General features: G+C 44.3%; 1 protein-coding gene across 2 annotated transcripts in view; it reads right to left on the bottom strand.

The window, feature by feature from the left end:
• The window catches only part of LOC311369519 (NLR family CARD domain-containing protein 3-like), a gene marked incomplete at its 3' end in the record, with an annotated part of 29,257 nt that extends 8,382 nt beyond the window's left edge, over window positions 1–20,875 (bottom strand). The window contains exons 1-14 of one of the 2 annotated variants that reach the window (XM_084487731.1): window positions 20,598–20,875; window positions 19,722–19,818; window positions 19,386–19,505; window positions 18,986–19,099; window positions 18,596–18,712; window positions 17,137–17,253; window positions 14,029–14,145; window positions 13,835–13,904; window positions 13,423–13,648; window positions 9,196–10,981; window positions 7,133–7,306; window positions 4,662–4,835; window positions 2,435–2,608; window positions 2,212–2,258 (exon numbers count right to left, since the gene is read on the bottom strand). In XM_084487731.1, coding sequence (XP_084343857.1) covers window positions 2,212–2,258; window positions 2,435–2,608; window positions 4,662–4,835; window positions 7,133–7,306; window positions 9,196–10,981; window positions 13,423–13,648; window positions 13,835–13,904; window positions 14,029–14,145; window positions 17,137–17,253; window positions 18,596–18,712; window positions 18,986–19,099; window positions 19,386–19,505; window positions 19,722–19,804 — 3,319 coding nt within the window. In that variant the 5' untranslated portion in view covers window positions 19,805–19,818; window positions 20,598–20,875. Of the gene's footprint in view, window positions 1–2,211; window positions 2,259–2,434; window positions 2,609–4,661; window positions 4,836–7,132; window positions 7,307–9,191; window positions 10,982–13,422; window positions 13,649–13,834; window positions 13,905–14,028; window positions 14,146–17,136; window positions 17,254–18,595; window positions 18,713–18,985; window positions 19,100–19,385; window positions 19,506–19,721; window positions 19,819–20,597 lie in introns of those variants that run through there. The other variant, XM_084487730.1, reaches the window with a different exon arrangement.
• Between the last annotated feature and the right edge of the window lie 3,651 nt (window positions 20,876–24,526).

Genomic DNA, 24,526 nt, shown 5'->3' with positions numbered 1-24,526 from the left:
CTACCGTGACGCTCTCTACGCTGCTAAATCCGCCCACTTCTCCACCCTCATCAACAGCACCAACCGGAACCCCCGCATCCTGTTCTCCACCGTCAACAAACTGCTCCAGCCGCCGGACATTAATCCAGCCGCCGGACATTAATCCACCCTCCTCACCTGACCTCTGTAACTCTTTCCTCCTCGCCTTTAACCATAAAATCTCCCAAATCAACAGCTCCCTGACTGCCGCCGTTAGTAACTCCTCCACCCCCACCATTCCTATCCCCCCCCCCTCCCTGACCACCCACCCTTCCCTTCTTTCACTGCCTTCTCCCCTGTTGACTCCTCCCACATTTTGGACATCATCACTGCGTCCAAGACAACCACCTGCTCTCTCGACCCTCTCCCAACGACTCTAACCAAGGCTTGCCTCCCTCTCCTCACCCCCCACCTCAACACCCTCTTCAATCAGTCCCTATCCCTTGGTCATGTTCCCTCTGTCTACAAACTTGCCTCCATCACCCCCATCCTCAAAAAGCCCACCCTTGATCCAGCCAACCTCTCCAACTACCGCCCCATCTCCAACCTGCCGTTCCTCTCCAAAACTCTGGAACGCATTGTCGCCGCCCAACTCCACACCCACCTCCGGTCAAACAACCTCTATGAACCCCTCCAGTCAAACAACCTCTATGAACCCCTCCAGTCAAACAACCTCTATGAACCCCTCCAGTCAAACAACCTCTATGAACCCCTCCAGTCAAACAACCTCTATGAACCCCTCCAGTCAAACAACCTCTATGAACCCCTCCAGTCAAACAACCTCTATGAACCCCTCCAGTCAAACAACCTCTATGAACCCCTCCAGTCTGGCTTCCGCCCGCTTCACAGCACCGAAACTGCCCTTGTCAAAGTAATCAACGATCTCCTCACCTCTGCAGACTGCAGTGCCCTCAACATCCTGCTTTTACTAGACCTCAGTGCAGCCTTTGATACTGTACACCATTCCATCCTCCTCAAAAGGCTGCGCCAACAGGGTGTTGAGGGCACCGCACTCGACTGGCTCACCTCCTACCTCACCGACAGGCAACAGTTCGTCTCCCTCTCTGGCCACACGTCCACCCTCTCTCCTGTACCGCAGGGGGTCCCTCAGGGCTCAGTCCTCGGCCCCCTTCTTTTCATCTGCTACCTCTTCCCCCTTGGTCACATCATCCGCAAACTCAATCTCGACTTCCACTGTTACGCAGATGACACTCAGATGTCATCAGTACCAAAACCACCCAAAACCCTCCCCTCACCCACATCGAAACCTGCATCTCTACAATAAAAACATGGCTGAACCACAACTTTCTACAAAACAGAGCTCCTTCTCATAGGCACCAAATCCACTCTCAATATATACGCCTCGACCATCACTCCCTCCCCCCTGGCACGCAATCTTGGTGTTATCCTGGACCCCACCCTCTCCTTCGATCCCCATGTCAGATCTGATGACATCTGATGGAGAACAAGACATGATGAGCTACTGAACCCTTCTGCACACATCATCATCATCATCATCATCATCATCATCATCACTAGTACTGTTCTTCCTGTTTCACGTTCATCTTCTTACAAAAATGAACATAGAAAGACTAAATCATATCAGATTATATCTACTATAGTGGACTAGTGTGCTATAGCTTTAGAAATAGTAGTGCATATTGTTTATAAGCTGTTTTAAGTTAAACGTAAATGTAAATCCCATGTGTGTGTGAGTGGTTGTCCCAGTCAAAACAATGAAAAATGTATACACTGAATCTACTCCCGCAATATTTACACGACATACACATATTATACATCAAAACGTTCACCACAATGAGCTGATTAATCCTCTGTAATATCTAAGCTATAGTCTACATACTTTTCAAGATATTCGACTTTGAAAGGTTCCAATACACATCCATTGTGATCCACCTGTGTAAACAACAGACTGAACCAGCTGAGCTCACATACAGGCTGGAAACTAACTGTTGGTACCATAGACCTGGTCCATACATACAGTACATAGACATGTACACATACGTACACACACCTACACAAACATACTAGACACACATCAACACAGGCAAACATAGCTAGACATACGGATACACAAGTCCACATGTGAATGAGCGGACGTCACCTCCTGCTGTGTGGATGGACTTTCCATCCCAATAGTGAGTGTGTGTTGTGATGAATCAAACAGACACTTACACTTCTTTAGAGCTGGTTTCAGCCTCCACACTCCACCGTGCTCCACACTGGGGGGGAAACAAAGTGAGAGCAGCATGTTGAAACATTCACCTTCATCATCTGCTGTCTCATCACGTTCTACACAACATGAGTGACAGCTGCCTTTTCAAACCGCTTCATCTAGCAGCGGCTTGAATCCCTGTAGGAGACTTTGTCCCTGAGTGGTGAGCTGTCCTCTCCATACCTGAGAGTGTCCAGTCTCCAGCGTGGATCCTCCAGTCCAGCAGAGAGCAGCGCAGCTCCAGAGTCTCCTGGGTGATTGTAGCTCAGGTCCAGCTCTCTCAGATGGGAGGGGTTGGAGCTCAGAGCTGAGGCCAGAGAAGCACAGCCTTCCTGTGTGACCAGGCAGCCAGACAACCTGCACACGCACACACACACACACACACACACACACACACACACACACACAGTGGAACTGTGTTTTAGTGGAACTTCAACGGGGAATAAAGACTAACTAGACAGAAAACCACACTCAACACACAAACAGTAATTGTTTTTTTTAATTTAGGCGATTCATTTTTCAGTGACCCAGGAGGTGCTGGAACATGTTCCGGCGTGTTCCGGCTCAAATGAAGCACTGCCCCCTATGCATTCAAAACATTAACTTAAACCTTTTTAAAGTGAGTGAATCTGTTCACATGAATGGACACAGATGGATGGTAGGCAGTGGCGGTTCTACATTGAATTACACCCCGGGCGAGACCCCCTCCGAGCGCCCCCCCTCTCAATTGCAAGAAATTCGAGGTGTGCCTGACTTGAGCCACTCATTCCATTAGAGTGTTGCTCTGTACCGGGCCGTCCATATGGGCAGGTGGGGCGGCGAACTACTTGCAAAAGCATGCTCCCAAAAAGATAGTTTGTAAATCATTGCTCCAAGTCTATTTTTAATAACGTGATTGTCACATTAACTATCTATAGTCTCTGTAGGCTTTCGGACTATTGTTGGTCTGTTGACATCACGTTTTGGATGATGGTGGACGTGGTGGGCGGCGGTTCTAGCTGAGTTTAACGTCTCATGTTGGGGCAGCTCAGCGACCGCGTTCCTCCGTATGTTGATCACATAACCCTGCAGGCTGCAATAAGGATTTCAATCCGCTAACAGTGGACCCCCGTCCCCCCCTTGTCCGTTATGGAGACCCAGAGGTGAACTGTCCCCCCGCCTCCCCTTTCCCCTTCTCACTAGTGGTGGATTTCATGATTCGTTTGAATTAATCAGTTCGCGTCGGTCAGTTCGCCAAGAAGAGTCGTTCGTTCGTTCATTCGTTCGTTCGCGTTTCCGGTAGCGGTGAATCATGATTCTCAGTCACTGAGTCGGTCAGACTCAGCTCCTCCCTCGTTCTCATTCTCAAACGAATCACGATCGTGCAATGGTGCAAACGGTCATCAATCAACACAACATTAACTAAGTTCCTTTTAGCTGAGGAGTGCTTCATGTTCAGAATCGGGATGTTGTTGCCCGGCTGACTCTCGTGACTTCTCAGTCCTCGAGTCTTCACCGCTAAACACAGTCAGTGAACGAACGGTGACTCGCGAGTCAGCGCGACTCAGCGACTAGTGGGTGGAGCTGGGAGTCGAGTCTCGGAGAACGAACGAGACGAACGACGACGAACGAAAGCGGTGAATCAGGTTGGTTTGTTTGTTTTAAAGAGTCGTTCGTTCAAACTGATTCGTTCGTGAACGAGCCACCACTACTTCTCACACAGCTTCTCTGACGGCACCTTCTCAGCGAGCAGGGCGCCTGCAGCCGGAGGGGGCGCCAATATGCCAACTCCCCCCACAGTGATATGAGAGATAATAGAAAACGGGTGGCTTAAATCAAGTGATCTGATTGGTTCCCAACTGTTGTATAATGAGCGTATACACACAGCTATGACACCCGTTCAGTTTATAGAGTTCAGTATCACTCCGCGCCTAACTTGAACTGTTGTTTATTTATATATAAAAGCAATAGCATAGTTCACTGAATCCTAAAAATATGTTGATTGATGGAGAGGGTGGAAATGTTGTAAAGCAATAGGCACACGGTGAGTGAACTCGATAGTAGGCTAAATTGCCGGCGAACCGAGCTATGAAGCTCGCTTTTTCAAAATTGAGGGTGTCTATGACTTTCATTTCGCCATACTTACGTAACCGTTTTATAAAAGCAATAGATCACTTCAGTCAGTGAAATGTTCTCATTATACCACAGTTAAGGGGCGTTGTCCGTCCCGACGTGCAGCGGAGGGACGGACAACGCCCCTTAACTGTGGTATAATGAGAACATTTCACAGCCTGTCGTGATCTATTGCTTAAATAGAAAACCGCTTCGCAGCAAGGATGATTTTTTTTTTCTTGTGTACTCGTGCACATGTGTCATCCCACCCTCTGTCCCTCCCCCCTCTGTAAGTGTTTGACCGTTGAGTAAAACTGACCTGAGAGTTTCCAGTGTACAGTGTGGACTCCCCAGTCCAGCAGAGAGCAGCTTCACTCCTGAATCCTGCAGATCATTGGTACTCAGGTCCAGCTCTCTCAGATGGGAGGGGTTGGAGCTCAGAGCTGAGGCCAGAGAAGCACAGCCTTCCTGTGTGACCAGGCAGCCAGACAACCTACACACACACACACACACACACACACACACACACACACACACACACACACGTGTGGGAACTATTACTTTTCTGGAGGTAAATCTTTTCAACGTCCTCTGATGTGGAACTTAACTGTTTGATCATTAAAACTGTAAAGTTTTAGAGTAGAGTAAAAAACAACTAAAGGGTAAAGGGGTGCACATTCTTTACCATCTTTCACCTCAAACCTAAAATGCAAACACTAGATTTTAGTGGAACTTCAACGGGGAATAAAGACTAACTAGACAGAAAACCACACTCAACACACAAACAGTAATTGTTTTTTTTCATTTAGGCGATTCATTTTTCAGTGACCCAGGAGGTGCTGGAACATGTTCCGGCGTGTTCCGGCTCAAATGAAGCACTGCCCCCTATGCATTCAAAACATTAACTTAAACCTTTTTAAAGTGAGTGAATCTGTTCACATGAATGGACACAGATGGATGGTAGGCAGTGGCGGTTCTACATTGAATTACACCCCGGGCGAGACCCCCTCCGAGCGCCCCCCCCCCCCCCCCCCCTCTCAATTGCACGAAATTCGAGGTGTGCCTGACTTGAGCCACTCATTCCATTAGAGTGTTGCTCTGTACCGGGCCGTCCATATGGGCAGGAGGGGTGGCAAACTACTTGCAAAGGCATGCTCCCAAAAAGATAGTTTGTAAATCATTGCTCCAAGTCTATTTTTAATAACGTGATCGTCACATTAACTATCTATAGTCTCTGTAGGCTTTCAGACTATTGTTGGTCTGTTGACATCACGTTTTGGATGATGGTGGACGTGGTGGGCGGCGGTTCTAGCTGAGTTTAACGTCTCATGTTGGGGCAGCTCAGCAACCGCGTTCCTCCGTATGTTGATCACATAACCCTGCAGGCTGCAATAAGGATTTCAATCCGCTAGCAGCGGACCCCCGTCCCCCCCTTGTCCGTTATGGAGACCCAGAGGTGAACTGTCCCCCCCCCCTCCCCTTTCCCCTTCTCACTAGTGGTGGATTTCATGATTCGTTTGAATGAATCAGTTTGCGTCGGTCAGTTCGCCAAGAAGAGTCGATCATTCGTTTGTTCGTTCGTTTGCGTTTCCGGTAGCGGTGAATCATGATTCTCAGTCACTGAGTCGGTCAGACTCGTCTCCTCCCTCGTTCTCGTTCAAACGAATCACGAATGCACGTTCTCAGCCGAGTCGGTCAGACTCAGCTCCTCCCTCGTTCTCATTCTCAAACGAGTCACGATCGTGCAATGGTGCAAACGGTCATCAATCAACACAACATTAACTACGTTCCTTTTAGCTGAGGAGTGCTTCATGTTCAGAATCCGGATGTTGTTGCCCGGCTGACTCTCGTGACTTCTCAGTCCTCGAGTCTTCACCGCTAAACACAGTCAGTGAACGAACGGCGACTCGCGAGTCAGCGCGACTCAGCGACTAGTGGGTGGAGCTGGGAGTCGAGCCTCGGAGAACGAACGAGACGAACGACGACGAACGAGAGCGGCGAATCAGGTTGGTTGGTTCGTTTTAAAGAGTTGTTCGTTCAAACTGATTCGTTCGCGAACGAGCCACCACTACTTCTCATACAGCTTCTCTGACGGCACCTTCTCAGCGAGCAGGGCGCCTGCAGCCAGAGGGGGCGCCAATATGCCAACTCCCCCCACAGTGATATGAGAGATAATAGAAAACAGGTCGCTTAAATCAAGTGATCTGATTGGTTCCCAACAGTTGTATAATGAGCGTATACGCACAGCTATAACGCCCATTCAGTTTACAGAGTTCAGTATCACTCCACGCCTAACTTGAACTGTTGTTTATTTATATATAAAAGCAATAGCATAGTTCACTGAAGCCTAAAAATATGTTGATTGCTGGAGAGGGTGGAAATGTCGTAAAGCAATAGGCACACAGTGAGTGAACTCGATAGTAGGCTAAATTGCCGGCGAACCAAGCTACCAAGCTCGCTTTTTCAAAATTGAGGGTGTCTATGACTTTCATTTCGCTATACTTACGTAACCGTTTTATAAAAGCAATAAATCACTTCAGTCAGTGAAATGTTCTCATTATACCACAGTTAAGGGCCGTTGTCCGTCCCGACGTGCAGTGGAGGGACGGACAACGCCCCTTAACTGTGGTATAATGAGAACATTTCACAGCCTGTCGTGATCTATTGCTTAAATAGAAAACCGCTTCGGCACGGATGATTTTTTTTTTCTTGTGTACTCGTGCACATGTGTCATCCCACCCTCTGTCCCTCCCCCCCTCTGTAACTGTTTGACCATTGAGTAAAACTGACCTGAGAGTTTCCAGTGTACAGTGTGGACTCCCCAGTCCAGCAGAGAGCAGCTTCACTCCTGAATCCTGCAGATCATTGGTACTCAGGTCCAGCTCTCTCAGACTAGAGGAGTTGGAGCTGAGAACTGAGGCCAGAGCTTCACAGCATCTCTCTGACAGATGACAGCCATCCAGCCTTCACACACACAATAAACACAACATGTTAGGAACTGGGATTAAAATATTTTACATCTTTTACATAAAAGGACATGTTGAAAACTTTAATTAGAGATGTTTTATTAATTGAAATACATTCAATCCATAAATGTTAATTTAATTATCTGTGTAACTTTTACTTTTAAAATAATTAAGTTATTGTCTTAATCTTTATTAAAAAAGTGTTTTTAGTTTAACTAATGTTTAAAACATTGGATATTTAAATGTAGTATATGCTACACGTGAACCTCCTCAGATGGAGCAATTTGATTGGTTCACTATCTCTGGATATTGGACAATATCCCGAGATTGAGATCTCAAACTCGGGATATTGGGGAGCGCGAGTGATGGTCGTCTCGTAACGCTAATAAAAACTAATAAACCGCTCATAAAAACTAATAAATCCCGGCAAAAAGTGTAATCTTGTTTATTTTTGGAGTGTTCACGTGTAGTTTATATAAAACAATGATTCACCTCAGGCTCTGTGAATAGTCCAAACGTATTAGCCCCTGCTATAAACAATCTAGCCCCCGTAGCTCCCCCAATCATAATTATTTGGCGCTGCTACTGGTTACAAATAATAAGTAAATGTTTAAATATCATTTAGCTGGCGATTTAGCTAGCGATCTCTACAGAGAATAGTCATCTCCTCCTTTGTCTCCTCCCTCTCTCACTCGTGACCTCTCACCCTTCCCCCAGATGACCCTGAAGTCTCTGTATCAACGCATCCTATTGGTTAAACCCAAAGCGTCCATATAACCAAACTACTGAACAAGGTTAAACGTTTTAGTGGGTCACCTTTTATTAATAATGAACGTATATTTATGCATGTAACCTCATCAATAACTATTTATTTATACTTATAGCAACATATTTAAATACAGGTGCATTTAATTATTGATAAACAATTATTATTCATTCTTTAATTATTATTTCATAATAAATAGAGTTTTTGAGTTTGACTTTTCACCCTGGTTACACAATATAACGTTGTGTATATTGAGATGTTATAAGTTAACCTCAAAAGATGTTTTCTATGTTATCATAACTTTTATATTCTACTATTACGTATGTTTTCGTTGTGTGTACTCCCTCCGTCCCTCCCCCTCCCTCCCCCCTCCGTCTCCGTCCCTCTCCCCCCTCTGTCCCTCTCCCCCCTCTGTCCCTCCTGTGTCCCTCTCCCCCCTCCGTCCCTCTCCTCCCTCTGTCCCTCCTGTGTCCCTCTCCCCCCTCTGTCCCTCTCCCCCCTCTGTCCCTCTCCCCCCTCCGTCCCTCTCCCCCCTCTGTCCCTCTCCCCCCTCTGTCCCACTCCCATTTCCGTCTCTGTCCCTCTCCCCCCTGCGTCTCTGTTCCTCCCCCCCTCTCTCCCTCCCCCCTCTCCCCCTTCTGTCTTCCCCTAAAAGTAATAAAGTGTAATCTTGTTTATTTTTGGAGCGTTCACGTGTAGTTCATATAAAACAATGATTCACCTCAGGCTCTGTGAATAGTGAATCTGTGAACACTATTCACTTTGCCTTCGGCGAATAACTGTTAATTATTATCATTTATTTTTTATGATTGTTATGATTGGGGAGTTTGTTAAATAAACAAATTGTTACTGCTTTTATATCATAGTATTAATTATTTTGTGTTGTGCATAATATAATACATTATCACTGAACGTACAGAGATGTTTTCTAGGCTATTATAACTTTTTCTAGTTTTATGTATATTATCTTGTGTGTATTGTTATACATGTTATTAGTGAATGTACAGATTGTATTTTATTATACCTTTTATATTCTAGTATATAATATAATATATATATTATATTATATTTTATGTATATAGTGTTGTGTGTATTGTAATACATGTTATTAGTGAACTTACAGAGATGTTTTGGAGGCTTTGACCACTGGCAGCAGCCTCAGAAGACCCTCCTCTGAAGCAGAGTATTTCTTCAGGTCAAACACGTCCAGCTCCTCTTCTGATGACAGTAAGATGAAGACCAGAGCTGACCACTGAGCAGGAGAGAGAGAGTCTCTGGAGAGACTTCCTGATGTCATGTACTGTTGGATCTCCTCCACTAGAGAACGGTCGTTCAGCTCATTCAGACAGTGGAACAGATTGATGCTTCTCTCTGGAGAGAGATCTCCATCTATCTTCTTCTTGATGTAAGACACTGTTTTCTCATTGGTATTTGAGCCACTTCCTGTCTGTCCCAGCAGACCTTGTAGGAGAATCTGATTGGTCTCCAGAGAGAGGCCCAGGAGGAAGCGGAGGAACAAGTCCAGGTGTCCATTCTCACTCTGTAAGGCCTTGTCCACAGCACTCTGGTAGAGGAGGAGGAGTTTATCTTCCCCAGAGTTTGGTTGTTCTTCTGAGAGCAGATTGACCCCAGTGTCTATGAAGTGCTTAAAGACATAAAGGGCAGCCAGAAACTCCTGGAGGCTCAGATGGACAAAGCAGAACACCTTGTCCTGGTACAGCCCACACTCCTCTTTAAAGATCTGGGTGAACACTCCTGAGTAAACTGAGGCTGCTCTGATATCGATACCACACGCTGCCAGGTCTGCCTCGTAGAAGATCAGGTTGCCTTTCTCCAGCTGGTTAAAAGCCAGTTTTCCCAGAGAAACAATGATCTTCCTGCTCTGTGAACTCCAGTTTGGATCTGTTTCAGCTCTCCCATGATACTTCCTGTCCCCATGTATGGACTGAACCCTCAGGAAGTGGCTGTACATCTGAGTCACGGTCTTGGGCGTCTCTTCTCTTTTCTGGGATGTTTTGAAGAAGTCCTCCAGAACTGTAGCCGTGATCCAACAGAAGACTGGGATGTGACACATTATGTGGAGGCTTTGTGATTTCTTGACGTGGGAGATGATTGTGTTGGCCAATGTCTCCTCTCTGAATCTCTTCCTGAAGTACTCCTCCTTCTGTGGGTCGGTGAACCCTCTCACCTCTGTCACCATGTCAACACACTCAGCAGGGATCTGATTGGCTGCCGCAGGGCGTGTGGTTATCCAGATGCGAGCGGAGGGAAGCAGGTCGCCCCTGATGAGGTTTGTCAGCAGCACGTCCACCGAGGTGGACTTTGTGACATCAGTCCAGATCGGGTTTCTCTGGAAGTCCAGAGGAAGTCGACACTCATCCAGACCATCCAAGATGAAGACAACTTGGAACCGGTGGAATCTGCAGATTCCTGCTTCTTTGGTCTCAATAAAGAAGTGATGAAGAAGTTCCACCAAGCTAAACTCTTTCCCTTTCAGTAAATTCAGCTCTCTGAAAGTGAGGAGAAATGTGAAGTCTATGTCATTGTTGGATTTGCCTTCAGCCCAGTCCAGAGTGAACTTGTGTGTTAAGATGGTTTTACCAATGCCGGCCACTCCAGTTGTCATAATTGTCCTGATTGGTTTATCTTGTCCAGGTAGGGGTGTAAAGATGTCTCCGCATTTGATTGGTGTTTCCTCCTTGACTGGTTTCCTGGAAGCTGTTTCAATCAGTCTGACCTCATGTTCCTGGTTGACCTCTCCACTGCCTCTCTCTGTGATGAAGATCTCTGTGTAGAAGTCCTTCAGAGGTGTTGAATGTCCTGCTTTAGCGATTCCCTCAAACACATTGTTGAATTTCCTCTTCAAATGAGACTTGAGTTCACGTTGGCACTCAACAGCAGCAGATCCTAAATGAGAAAAACAACAGAAGAAATCAGTTAGCGGATGGTGGCATCAGTGGAAACAGGTCAATATTTCCTGTTAAATTATCCAAATTATCCAGTCATTTAATGAAAAAAGGTCAAACAAATCGCAACAGAAGAAAACTCAACTGATTTTGTATCTTCAATATGTCCTGAGTAAGGAAAAAAAAGAATGACAGCCACTACGAGCCAGTCCCACAATGAGCTTTCCACATGCCGTTTCTGTGTCTGTAGCTTTAAATTCTAATGAGGAGGAGAGAGGCGGGCAACGTGGAGGGTGGGGGTGTGGCCAGGGTTGCCAGCTTGGGCAGTTTACTGCCAAAGCTGGTTTAGGATCAGATCGGCGGTTTTTCATAGCCAAAACACAACACTGACACGTCAGATCAAATAAGACAAACGACTGTGCTATCCTTCTTCCTGTGACACAATCAGTAGCATCTGTTACGTTCAGAGCTGGTTCAGAGCAGCAGGCAGCAGACACACACACACACACACACACACACACACACACACACACACACACACACACACACACACACACACACACACACACACACACACACACACACACACACACACACACACACTGCTCTGGCTGATGTGCCCCCACTACCTTCAGCTCACTTCACGTACGCACGCAGGCCCGCCCCCAAACATATTTTTATTTGAAATAAACAAAATGTTAAAGTGGGTTAATCTTGCAGGCCTATAGCCGAAAGGTCCACTCAGGGTTTTTTCCACTAGTCTTTATGATGAGCGACTTTCATTGTTAATAAACAAAAGCATTGTTAACAGATGAAGGCATTATTTTCTATAACTAGATGAATAAAGTCGCTGATAAGCTTAATTGGTTATTTAAGGTTGTAGGCTATTTGAATAGACATGCCTACATTGTGTTGTTAATAGGCTAATAATATGCAAATGCTGGATTAACTCCTAAAGATTACTAAAGTTAACTTTAGTAAGACTATGCTACTACAAGCGCAGATTCTGCCATGACAAACACCCATTCACAAAAACTGACGGATGTGGCGAGGGCGCATCGTCTTAAAGCTCAGAGGGCAGTGTTGGCAGTCTGACCTCTGCCGCGCGATTCTGAAAAGTATTGGCTCATGCAATTAGCCTAGGGTGACCAGACGTCCCCGTGTGCCGGGACAGTCCTGATTTTGAGTTGCGTGTCCCTGGGCCCAACAAAAGCCTGTCGGGATGCTAAAATGTCCCGGTTCACACCGGCACCAACCACCAGCGATTACATAGCTAACGTGGTCTTACTATAGCCCGATCATTAACTAAAAACCACATAGAAAGAATAAAGCATTCAGCATATGATTTCAACAATGTGTGAGGGCATACGCTCCAGGGATGGTCGCACAGTGGAATGCTGATGGAAAACCAGTGGACGAGTGCTGGGCAGAGATGTTCACGCATTTCAGAAGCAGGGAGATTCTATGCGCACAAAGACATTGCCTACTATGCTTTGTTAAAAAAAAAAAAAAAAAAAGTTCTGTTGGTGTATTTTCCAAAACTCTCTTCAGCAGGAATTGGGGGAAAGTTCCTTTCCCCCAATTCCTTCTCAACCATGGCCGAGATAACCCCCACTACGAGTCTCGTTGTGGAAGTACCAGAGACGTCAGAGAACTCGACGCATTTTAGTCTTTTCACCAAATGGGAGCTTTACGCAAGCTTGCGTTATTATGTTGCGTGTTATGCTCCATAACACCAACAGCAGAACGGTTATCCAAATAACAAAGAAGTGTACAACCCTTGCGTTACAGTGTGTGTATTCACACACATGTGGCGCTTTCACGGTCCTAGCTCATTGTCTCATGGGCGGACCAAATTCTCTGGGCGGGCAAAGCAGAGAAAGGGGCGGTAACCTGGCCCCTTATGACGACATACGGGGAAAATTCCAAATCAGCCTGTCTGAGCTTTCATTTTCTCAAAGGCGGAGCAGGATACCCAGGGCTTGCTTGACACCTATCGTCATTTCTAGCCACTGGGGGACCATAGGCAGGCTACGGGAACTCATATTAATGTTAGAAAACCTCATAAAGTGACATTTTCATGCCATGGGACCTTTAAGGTCAACCTGGTGTTGGACAGGGAGCCAGTGTAGTTGGATGAGAACGGGGGTGATGTGGTCGGATGATTTGGTGCTGGTGATGATGATGTTTAACATTCTTTAACCTGATACCCCAACAATAAACCTTCACATCTGGATGAAACCATTTGAACATTAAAGTTAGAAATATATATATATATATAGATATATAGATATCTATAGATATCTCAAGATATGTCATTTAATCTGAGCAGAACAAATAAGAGTCTCATACTGAATTAGCATTTGTTCTCTGTTTTGGAGATAAGAGTCTCTTCTGCCCTTTGAAATAATTGTCTCTGTCTTCTAAAGAAGAGTTTCTTACCGCCCCACAGTGTGTCAGCCAGTTCCTCCTGGTTCATCTCCATCAGGCAGAGCTTTGTGATGTCTACCACTCCCTCTATGGCGCGCCTCCTCTGCTCCTTGTTCTTATCATCCACCTCCTCCTCCTCCCTCTGACTCTCTGAGCATTGTGGGTAATCTGGGAAGTGAACCCTCCATAGCTTCTTCAGCTCCTTGTCTAGAAAAGCGTGTGCGTTCTCCTCAGCCCTCTGGAACAGAACAAACATCACAGAGAACTTTACTCTGAACTCACTGAGGACATCAGAAGCATCTGTTCTGGATTCACGCCCCGCTGGTCTGAAGAGGGAAGCCTGGAGACTATTAGCTCCACAAGAGATGCTTTCTTAATGTTCATGTAGAGCTAAAGTCAAATGTCTTGTTGGACATTCACACACCTTGATCAGCTCTGTTTGATGCTGCTGTACAGACTGAGCACTGGTAACCTTTGACCTCTCCTGGTGTGGTCTGTGGGACACACACACACACACACACTATTGTATTTCCCATGACTTGTAAACATTGATATAGAATCGATATAGTCTGACAACAACCAACTGGTCTGTTTTCATCATCTGTTTGAAACTCCTACCTCTCCTCTGTGGAGGGGCATCCATCTTTAAAGTTAATCAGTCTACCAATAGAGTGGTCACTCTTCATGGAGACACAGCTGGGTCCAGGGGAGTCTGCTCTCTGCTGCTGGGCTCTTCTGGAAAAACAAGAACCAGGATTTATGGACGTTTGATAGAAGCTGTACCTCTATAATCTCTAGGGCTGTCAGGTTCTGGTCGGTTAATCGATATGCACTTGTTGGACCAAATTCTCATTGGTCGGACAATGGCTGGTGTTCCTTTTATAAGGAACTAAGAGCTTCTTAATCCATTATTTTAGGGCGGGAGGGACAAATGCAAACCGATGCTTTTTATATTTGAGTGATACCACCTGGTATCACCCTCTCAACGTTGAACTGGACCTTTACTCCGCTACAAACTAATTGATTCCAAAGAAGTCATCCGTCCGGTAGCATGGGGTTAGAAAGGACAACAAAAAAGCATGACATAAGTGTAAAGGAAGTGAAAAGCATTTCAGCTAAAATCGTAAGGCATGAGTACGTGAGTACGTATTGAATGTTGGGTGCTGTTCTACCTGTGGTCAAGTTACAAATTGCATTGTCATTTTTAGACATAAACATGCATTTATACAGCATACAACACAAACAAAAACCATTAAAAAAAAGAGGAAATAAAAATCATTACTTGATATAAGTTGGTTATATTCTGTTCTGATCAACCCATAGTCATAGTACCCTTATGTACTTTATGAGATCCACAGGAAAAGGTACATAGCCTCTTTTAAAAAGAGGTGGAATAAAAAGCGAAACAAAACAATCATGTAACACTTTGTGTAAACAAATACAATTTCAATTTGATTTTAAAGGCCATCTTACTTGTTTCATTAACCAAAAAACGTGGTAAAGAATTCCATGCTACCATTTCTCTGTAGTGCAGTGTTCTCTGCCTAGCCCCTGTTCTATAAGCAGGCAACACAAATCTCCTCTCTGATGACTGCCGTGTAGAGTATTTGTGTCTATCACAAGAAAACATGAAACTATTAAATAAATGAACAGGGCCCCGTTTCCCGAAAGCATCGTTAGCCTAACGGCGTCGTTAACACCGTCGTACGATCATCGCAGAATTTTCGGACCGTTTCCCGAAAGCATCGTTACGTAACGACGTCGTTAAAACCCTCGTAGCTAACGACGCCTACAGGGGTACTCGTTAAGCACTAGGATGCATCGTTACTATAGCCTCAGTGGAGTCACCAGCTGGACATTCCGTGTATTGGATGTGTTTTATTAAAACACGTCATCCAATACCACTGAATGTCCAGCTGGCGCTATTTCGCAATAGCCCAAAAACAGTGGTTCCCGCATATATATTACTCTGTTACTGTTAGATTTAAACAGCAAAGACAGAGACATGTTAGAAGTCAACACAAATATAATTTATTGCAGCAATTTAAAATTCCAAAAATAAATGTACCGATGAAACGCCACGTCACAAGGCAACCCTATCACAAGGCATATAATAAAATCAAATGATTCCGTTGCTTGTGTGGGAGGTCGCTTGCGAGCGGCACTTGCTGTCTCCCTCTGATTTTAATTCAACCATCGTGGTTAAAATGTCCTCATATTGATCAATGACAGAAGACATACTGTACATGAATCATGCTGAAACCAGCGGGTGTCGGATAATTTCTGCAGGCGTTTTTTGTTGCGATTGTTTGACATAAAGCACTGTAGGCGCGTCGGTGAGGCTGTGATGAAGTTCACTATTTATTGGACCGTGTCTAGACAGTTACGAACTCCCTGACCTTAGTGGAGTGCACAATCGCCAAGTTGAGAGAGTGGTTTTCTGTACGTAGACTGCTGCGGGAAACTGTGCTGCGATGCGTGCCATTCCCGCTTACATTGCCCGCACCATCATACCCCCTGCCCAACAATATGGGCAGGAATCGATCTAGACCAGCAACAACAATAGCCGTGTCAATGCCTCTGCGTTTGAATGATGATGAATGAATGGAACGTTGCATTTTTAATGTTGACACCAAAGTATCTAGAGAGTGCGCGGCGCGTCAATCACTGAATGAATGAATGAATGAATGAAACGGAATGCAGGAATCAGAGAAAGTCTGCCCAAATCAGCACATTTAAATAAATGCTATAGGCCTAGTTGTCACACAGACACATGCTATTTTTTTTTTTTTTATATGGAATTATTTCAGGGGAGAAAATGCCGTGAAACAATGTAGCCTACGCACGGTGCGTTCGGGATTAGGACTGATATAGCATATGTCGGCTTAGACCTAATAAATTGTGTTTTAATATTTGTAGCATTCATCTTAGTCTATTCTTTTCGTAGGCTACTCTGCTGTTGGCCTTGATGGGGAGATATTTTTTTGCTGCCACAAAATATACTTTAATCCAACAACATTCCTGCGTCTCCCCCTCCTACCGAGCCCATTTCAGCACCGTGTCAGTAGACAGCTACAATCCTACGACGTCGTAAGAGCAGAGCACGCGCGTTCATGTTAAGATGAGTTTCGGGAAACGCTCCCCTAAAATTAACGATGCTGCGTGAGATCCATCGTACGATGGATCGTACGAGCGTGGATCCATCGTTATCGGGAAACGGGGCCCAGGACTCTTTGTTGTTATTATATTTCTCACAATACTAACAAGAGAGTAGTGTAACCTACTCCCTTCGTGTTTAACGCTCGATAGGCTTTGAGTGTGAACACGAATCGCAGCTCCATCCAGTGGGCCCCATTATATTACAACAGATGAAAGCTCAAATCAATTCTTGGTTGTGTCGTCTATAAACGACGCTGCCCGACGCTCCGTGGCTCGTCCGCTGACTGCTTCATATTGAAGCTCTGCCCTGACCGAGTCGACTCGGACCCAGAGTGGATCTGAAACCCACGACCTTCTCCAAACAGCCCTGACGAGATATTGAGGCTAGCAGGTAGAGTAGAACGCACTGTGGCGGATTCAGTTGATCTAGAAATAATGTGCACACTGTTTTATTATCATTTTTTCCCCATCGACCAATCGATTTGTCAGAGAGTTGTTGAAATTAAACCGACCAAGATTTGATTTGGTTGACTACAGCCCTAATAATCATCCCAAATAAATACTTACCTTTTCTCAATAGACTGAGTTCCATCTTTAAACGTGACAGGTGGATTCATAGATTTGTCACTCTTCATGGAGACACAGCTGGGTCCAGGGGAGTCTGCTCTCTGCTGCTGCTCTGGGCTTCAACACAACACACACACACACACACACACACACACACACACACACACACACACACACACACAGCTTTTAATCACACTGCAGTTTTGACACTGACAAGAAAAAATTTCTGTTTTTAGGTGAGAGCATTTCACTTGTTTCCAGCTTTTAAGTCCGTAATTATCTATCTATATATTATAACTCAGTAACATCTGTTACTGAGATGTTATTACTGGCCCTGAGTAAACTAATGCTCTGAACTAGAATCACAGAATTATAAATCAGTTTGATCAACACTGACACACCAAACTGCTTTGTCAAAGTCTTATTTAGAAAACTCGATCAACAGTAACCGTACCTTTCAGTCAAGATGAGAAGCAGAGTATCTTTTCATAGAATTCAAAGGCAAACCCATGTGTCTAGTTTGCTTGGAAACAATATCAGTCATGAAAGATTTCAACTTAAGTCTCCACTACTACAACTGCACTGACTATGATGCTAGTTGTTCACTTAATGTTGGCCCACTGTTTCAGTTTTGTGCATCATTGAATGATGATGTATGTGAGCCCTTTGCACTGAGAAAAATAAGAATCACTCATGTGGCTTTTAAAACAACACTTGTTGTGTTTGTCGTTTAACAAGAGTATAGACATGTTAAAAATGACATGTGAGCATGGAAAATATGAAATGAATGTATGTTGTTTGAATTAACATACATAGGCTATGAATAAGAAATTTTTTAGGTAGTGGCCATCCCCAGAATGCACCAGAATACAGGAAATCACATCTACCAAATTCAGCATCTTCTGGGGGAGGACCCCCAGACCCCCGCCCACGACTACGCCCCATCAACAACTTTCATCACCAGCCACCACTGATACAGACACATATCTACACATCATTTGTTCTTCTTTTTTATTCTTTTGTATCTTCTCTCATATCCGATTAGGTGAAGAGCGCGGTCATGTGCCCTCTGATGGTGATGATGAAAATTGTGGCTCTCTTAATCATGAAAGTTGTCCATCCCTGAGTGACGTCAAAGTCACGTTACGATACGACTGTTCAACATGAGGTCGCAGTGAGAGAAATCCCTCCTGTATCTGATTCAGGACCGCGTATGGAAGTGGCCCAAACCACAATTGAACAGACCTGATTCCGTGTGATTTGTGCTGTTCACACTGTTCTGAATGAAATCGGATCGGAGTCACCTTTGAGCAAAACAATCTGGCAACTCTTGCTTGCAGAGTGACGAGGCCAATCACAGCCTTTCACCACCATAACATGTCCCGCCTCCGCCCCCCCGACCCTCCACCGCTGAAGAAGCCCCCCTCCATGTCTGACCGCTCACTCTCTAAGTCCTCACCTCTTCTCAATAGACAGATTTCCATCTTTAAAGTGGTAAGGTAGATCCATAGACCAGTCACTCTTCATGGAGACACAGCTGGGTCCAGGGGAGTCTGCTCTCTGCTGCTGGACTCTTCTGGAAAAACAAGAACCAGGATCTATGGACGTTTGATAGAAGCTGTACCTTTATTGTTCTATGCAATGGATAGTTGCATTGTTATTCCCATGCCTTAGGGGGCGCTCTAACACACCTGTTTAGTGCTACTTGTAACGTTGTTCTGGTGCGAGTGAATCAGAGTTAAAACGGATATCAACGTCTCCACCTGCGTTCTGTGTCACTCGGTTACTAACAAGTTATCCTTATATCATATAATGAACATAATATTTATGATCTCTGATGAATCCTCACCTCTTCTCAATAGACTGATTTCCATCTTTAAAGTTAATAGGTGGACCCATAGAGCAGTCACTCTTCATGGAGACACAGCTGGGTCCAGGGGAGTCTGCTCTCTGCTGCCTCCTTCTGAAAAACAAGAACCATCTGGAAGTTAGGATAGAAAGATCAAACTGATTCAATAAAAGCTGTTTGAAAGACGTTAAACCTGTAAAGTCTGCTACAAGTCGTCTTAATATTCATTTCATTCACACGATTCAAACAGCAGAATAAACGGCCTCAGCCATGAACCAATCCATCTCCAAGTGGTCCTGTGATTGGACGTTGGTATGTTCTGATTAACGATGGGCGGGCAGATCAAGATGATCCGCGGGCCGCCAGTTGAACAGCCCTGATGTATCGGCTGAATCCTCACCTTGTCTTAGAAGGTTGGTGATTTCCATCTTTAAACCGGTCAGGTGGATCCATAGAGCGGTCACTCTTCATGGAGACACTGCTGGGTCCAGGGGAGTCTGCTCTCTGCTGCTGCGCTGGGCTTCAACACAACACACACACACACACACACACACACACACACACACACACACACACACACACACACACACACACACACACACACACACACACACACACACACACACACACACACACACACACACAGCTGTTACTCAGACTAATGATGGAGTCATGATGTATCACTGCTGAGCTCTGAGATGGACAACAGTCACGGACAGAGAGATCCTCTTCTTACCTCTTAGCTTTGCTCCGGCGGCCATGTTCCCCAGACAGAGTGGTCTTAGAGGTAGGACCCCCCTCCTCTCTCTCCTCATCCATAGTAGACTGGAGACCTGGACACAAACACAACTACACATTGTTTCTGTGGACTCTGTTTGAGTACCAAATGAATGAACTGACTGCATGACTAGATATACACACTCTATCACTATCTATGTCTAGATCTACACACTCTATCGCTATATGTCTAGATCTACACTCTATCACTATCTATGTCTAGATCTACACACTCTATCGCTATATGTCTAGATCTACACTCTATCACTATCTATGTCTAGATCTACACACTCTATCGCTATATGTCTAGATCTCATACATGTCATTATTAGGATTATTCCTTACTTCTGAACACTGACCTCTCTTCCAGTAGATCAAAGTCACTAGAGCATCAAGAGTCTACAGATCAGTGTGCTATACCTTTATAGACGGCCATCAAACCACCAATAGGTAACTAATGTTACCAATAAAACCCAACAATAAAAGTCCACAGCATGAACCAAACTGACCTCACTACAGCACAGACTGAACCTCCACAATAAAAGTCCACAACACAACCAAACGGACCTCACTACAGCACAGACTGAACCTCCACAATAAAGGTTCCTGGACCAGAGGTTCAATATGAAACGCCCTCAACACGGTGGAACTAGTGATTGATGTTCTGACCCATATTCCTTTATTCAGGTTCTCTCTCTGAGATCAACATCTCTTTTACAGCAGGAACCTGTAAACACTGAACTGGGACTGGAAATAGATTCATCTAGAACATATCAATACAGTGAGAATATACGACCAATAATCTAAAGAAAACATGACATTTAGCGAGCTGTACCGTAGCTTCTCCGTGATGAAAACGTGTCCTGCCCCTTGTCGTGTGAAAATATTACAGCACAGAAGGAAATGAAGATCAGTCGAAGGAAGAGATTCAGGTGTTCACCAAAACACAAAGTAAGAGTTGAGAACCGAGACAGAACGCTAACACAGTTCTAAAGAAGACAGTGAAGACAGATCGAATGAGGAAGGAGACTTTGAACACCAGCCACCAGTAAAACCATCAATCATTAACTAACTAAAGAGGATGACATGGTTTACCTGTACCACACCCACACACGCACATGCACACACACACACACCCCCACACGCGCGCGCGCGCACACACACACACACACACACACGCACAGGCGCACACACACACACACACGTTCCAGCTTAAGAGTCAAAAGTAGAGCAAAAGAGAGATATAAGAGATAAATACAAAATAAAATAAAAATAATAAAATAAAGATAAAAACGATGTACACTATCTACACCTTTCACAGGTGTACATCATAAGTATAGTTACACAGGATACTAGCTCAGTATGAGTATAAGTACACAGGATACTGGCTCAGTATGAGTATAAGTACACAGGATACTAGCTCAGTATGAGTATAAGTACACAGGATACTGGCTCAGTATGAGTATAAGTACACAGGATACTGGCTCAGTATGACAGGGCTGCTTGGGGGCGTGTCGGTGTGGCTGTCAGTCAAAGAGTCGGCAGCAGCGATTGGCTGAGCCGCGCTGTGGTGTCAGCGAATCAGAGAAGAACTCTTTGTAAACAGACCGCCTGGAGACACGGATGATCCCCTCCTGGTCGCTGCTCCAGCTGCCAGCTGACATGTTACTACTAACATGTTACTATTAACACGTTACTACTAACATGTTACAAGGAAGTGTTGGGCAAGTTACTTCAAAAGTGTAATGCATTATTTATTACTTGTTACTGTCATTTCAAAATAACTAGTTACATTACAATATTACTGTCTTTGAATTGTAAGGCATTACACTACTTTTACATTACTTTTGCATTACTTTCGCCAAAATAAAATGAAATATGGATTTGATGTTCAATAGATCTTCTTGTGTTCAATGCAGGTCATTACACAGCAGGAGGTGATGTGGTATGGCATAATGACTGAGCTAGGCTTAAGGCCAACAAAAGTACAATATAATGGTCGCAGTTATGGCTCATGGTGCAATATATTTTATAATAGAAATACTGTAACTTTAGGTATTCATATTGAAATCAATAGAGCTAGAGCCTACTACTGTACAGTATATTGATCTTTAAAATGTATATTCCTGTAGTTTTGACCTAACCAGATTTATCATGACATGAGCATTACTACTATGAACAAAACAAAGCCAAGACAACAGTTTTGACTCTTCAAATAAAGTGACCATATTTATTTAATAATAAATATACAATTTGAGTCAATCACAAAATTCACAATCCGTCAATGTCATTAACAATGTGTTTCCCTGAACAATGAGTGAACTAAAAACCAACAGGTATTGTGCTTTGTCAGCAGATAAAACATTTGACGCTATTGAGAATGAGGAGTCACGTGATTTTTGGGGAGGGGAGGGGTTTGAGCCCGTCCGCCATGATGGCATCCGCGGCTATCGGTTGCCAGGGGCAACGTTGTCAGAGCGCCATAGAGACAGATGAGGAAATACGCGACATAGAGACGCAGGAGACATTACAATAGAAATAAAGAGTGAAGGGCAATTTCCACCAGAACCGTCACGGAAGCGGCACGGCAATAAAAACGTTCGCCGAAGACATTAGAAACCATTATAGTCAATGTAGGCTATTCCATACGGCACGGCACGGAACCAAACCGGCACTACTTTTTTGAAAGTTGCCGGTTCGCAGCCGTGTCTCAGAACACTTGCACAGCCATTCAGTTTATGATCTTTATGATCTTTATTCATTAATTGCACCGCGGCCGAACTGACGCGGATATTCTCTGATATTATGTCAGCATAAGCACCGCGGAAACCATTGCTGTCAAAAGACGCTGATCCATCTTCACTGTTGACGCGAGTCGCTCTAGTTGTCCTCCACGGCCCCGCAGCGGGACATTAGAGGACTAGATTGTCCTGTAGTGTGTGGTGTTTGACATTAGAGGACTAGATTGTCCTGTAGTGTGTGGAGTTTGACATTAGAGGACTAGATTGTACTGTAGTGTGTGGTGTTTGACATTAGAGGACTAGATTGTCCTGTAGTGTGTGGTGTTTGACATTAGAGGACTAGATTGTCCTGTAGTGTGTTCGTCTTGTGTTCGATGTGTTAGCTTATCATGCTAAGGACGGACCATTACAAGCCCGACTAAAACATGAAGCAATTCAAGAAGAGGCATAGATAGAATCGCCTTGTGGTCAACTGTCATTTAATAGATATCTAACAGATTATGTCAAGGTTTTAAAATGAATTATTACCTGGTCATGTTATAACGGACGAAACAGCAGAAACTACGTTATGTGTGCTCGAGCTGCATTTCGGTTTTGTCAAACAGGAGACGCCCACCCACCAATCAGAGGTAAGAGATTCCTGCAGGAAGGTTGCGCTCAATTTCCCTAGCCCATTTGAGCCTGTTCATTAGTGTACTGTACAGCATCCATCCTCTCGTTGCTTGAAATAGCATAGATTGTTTAACTTTTTTTTTTTCCATAGGGGCATGAATGAACACAGTAGAGTAGGCTATGCCATGCATTTAAATAATAATAACAATAATAAACTCGAGCAAAGTATATTCCAGCTTCCCAAAACAAAATCTTGTTTTAAAATCTTGTGTAACAGCTGATACAGCGGTACGTTATACTTTTAAATCAATGCATCTGCAAACACCATACAGCAAACATTTTCTTGACACAGACATCGTGTACAAGCCCATATCTTTCGGGATTGATGAAGATTTTATCGTGAGAAAACATAGTTTTACCGCGAGTGAGTGTTTAAAAGAATGAATGAATGCGGGTGATGCTTGGCACACGTGTGTGTGCGCCCCCATCTATTTAAACACATGCTAACTAAACGTAACACATAATACAGTCCATGGCGATGTATATTAACATTATCATTAAATAGACCCACAGTTGCGGCCACAGGACCGCGTTCGCATTTCATATGTGTTAAGTTGTCTTTGCCGCAATTTACATGACGACTCAGTGTTTCTGAAGTTGTAGAAGAAAACGCTATTCCATGTTTGAATTAGGCCTATTATTTGGCCATAAACTGAGCCATTTGAAGTTTGAAATTCATGTGGTCATGCATCTGTCTCAGCGGAGAATGCAAACGCGCTGTCAAAATATCAACTCGTCAAGTCAAATGCGCTGGCTCTTAAAGGGGATGGGAGATGGCACTCTCATTGGTTTATTGCATGTTATGCCCAAAACACACCTACAGGTTTCAGACCAACCAATTTTAGATATGTGTTGGGCGCAAAGCTCATTTATCTTGCAGTCATAATAGCAACAGCGCCATAGAACCGCCCACAAAGCTACTTCGACTTTGTGCTTCACGTTTGTGTTTTAGACCGTCTAATTAGGGCCCTTAATGTCATTAGCTTTTCCCATAGACGATTTGAATTAATGAATAGAGTAAATCTGGTTTAAATCAGGGTCAATATATGGCTTATCAAAAGTAAAACTGATCTGAGTAACTGAACTGAGTAAAACTGAACCCATTAGCATGAAAAGGTTTATAGTCAAAAAATAAATACTGTAGTATACTGTAGTTAAAAAAAAGATGCATACACAAGCAATCAAATTTAAAATAAATATCAATTTTGAAATATATCTTTGTAACCTCATTCTGCAACACCTGGATCGGAATGGGACCTATGCAAGGATCCTGTTTGTGGACTTCAGCTCGGCGTTCAACACTATCATCCTGGAATCCTCACCGCCAAACTCTCCCACCTCTCTGTTCCCC

This window comes from Micromesistius poutassou, assembly GCF_964030765.1.
Source record: "Micromesistius poutassou genome assembly, chromosome: 24".
Taxonomy (NCBI): Eukaryota; Metazoa; Chordata; class Actinopteri; order Gadiformes; family Gadidae; genus Micromesistius; species Micromesistius poutassou.
Note: the sequence above shows the minus strand (reverse complement) of the source record. Positions and strands in the feature narration are given on the sequence as shown.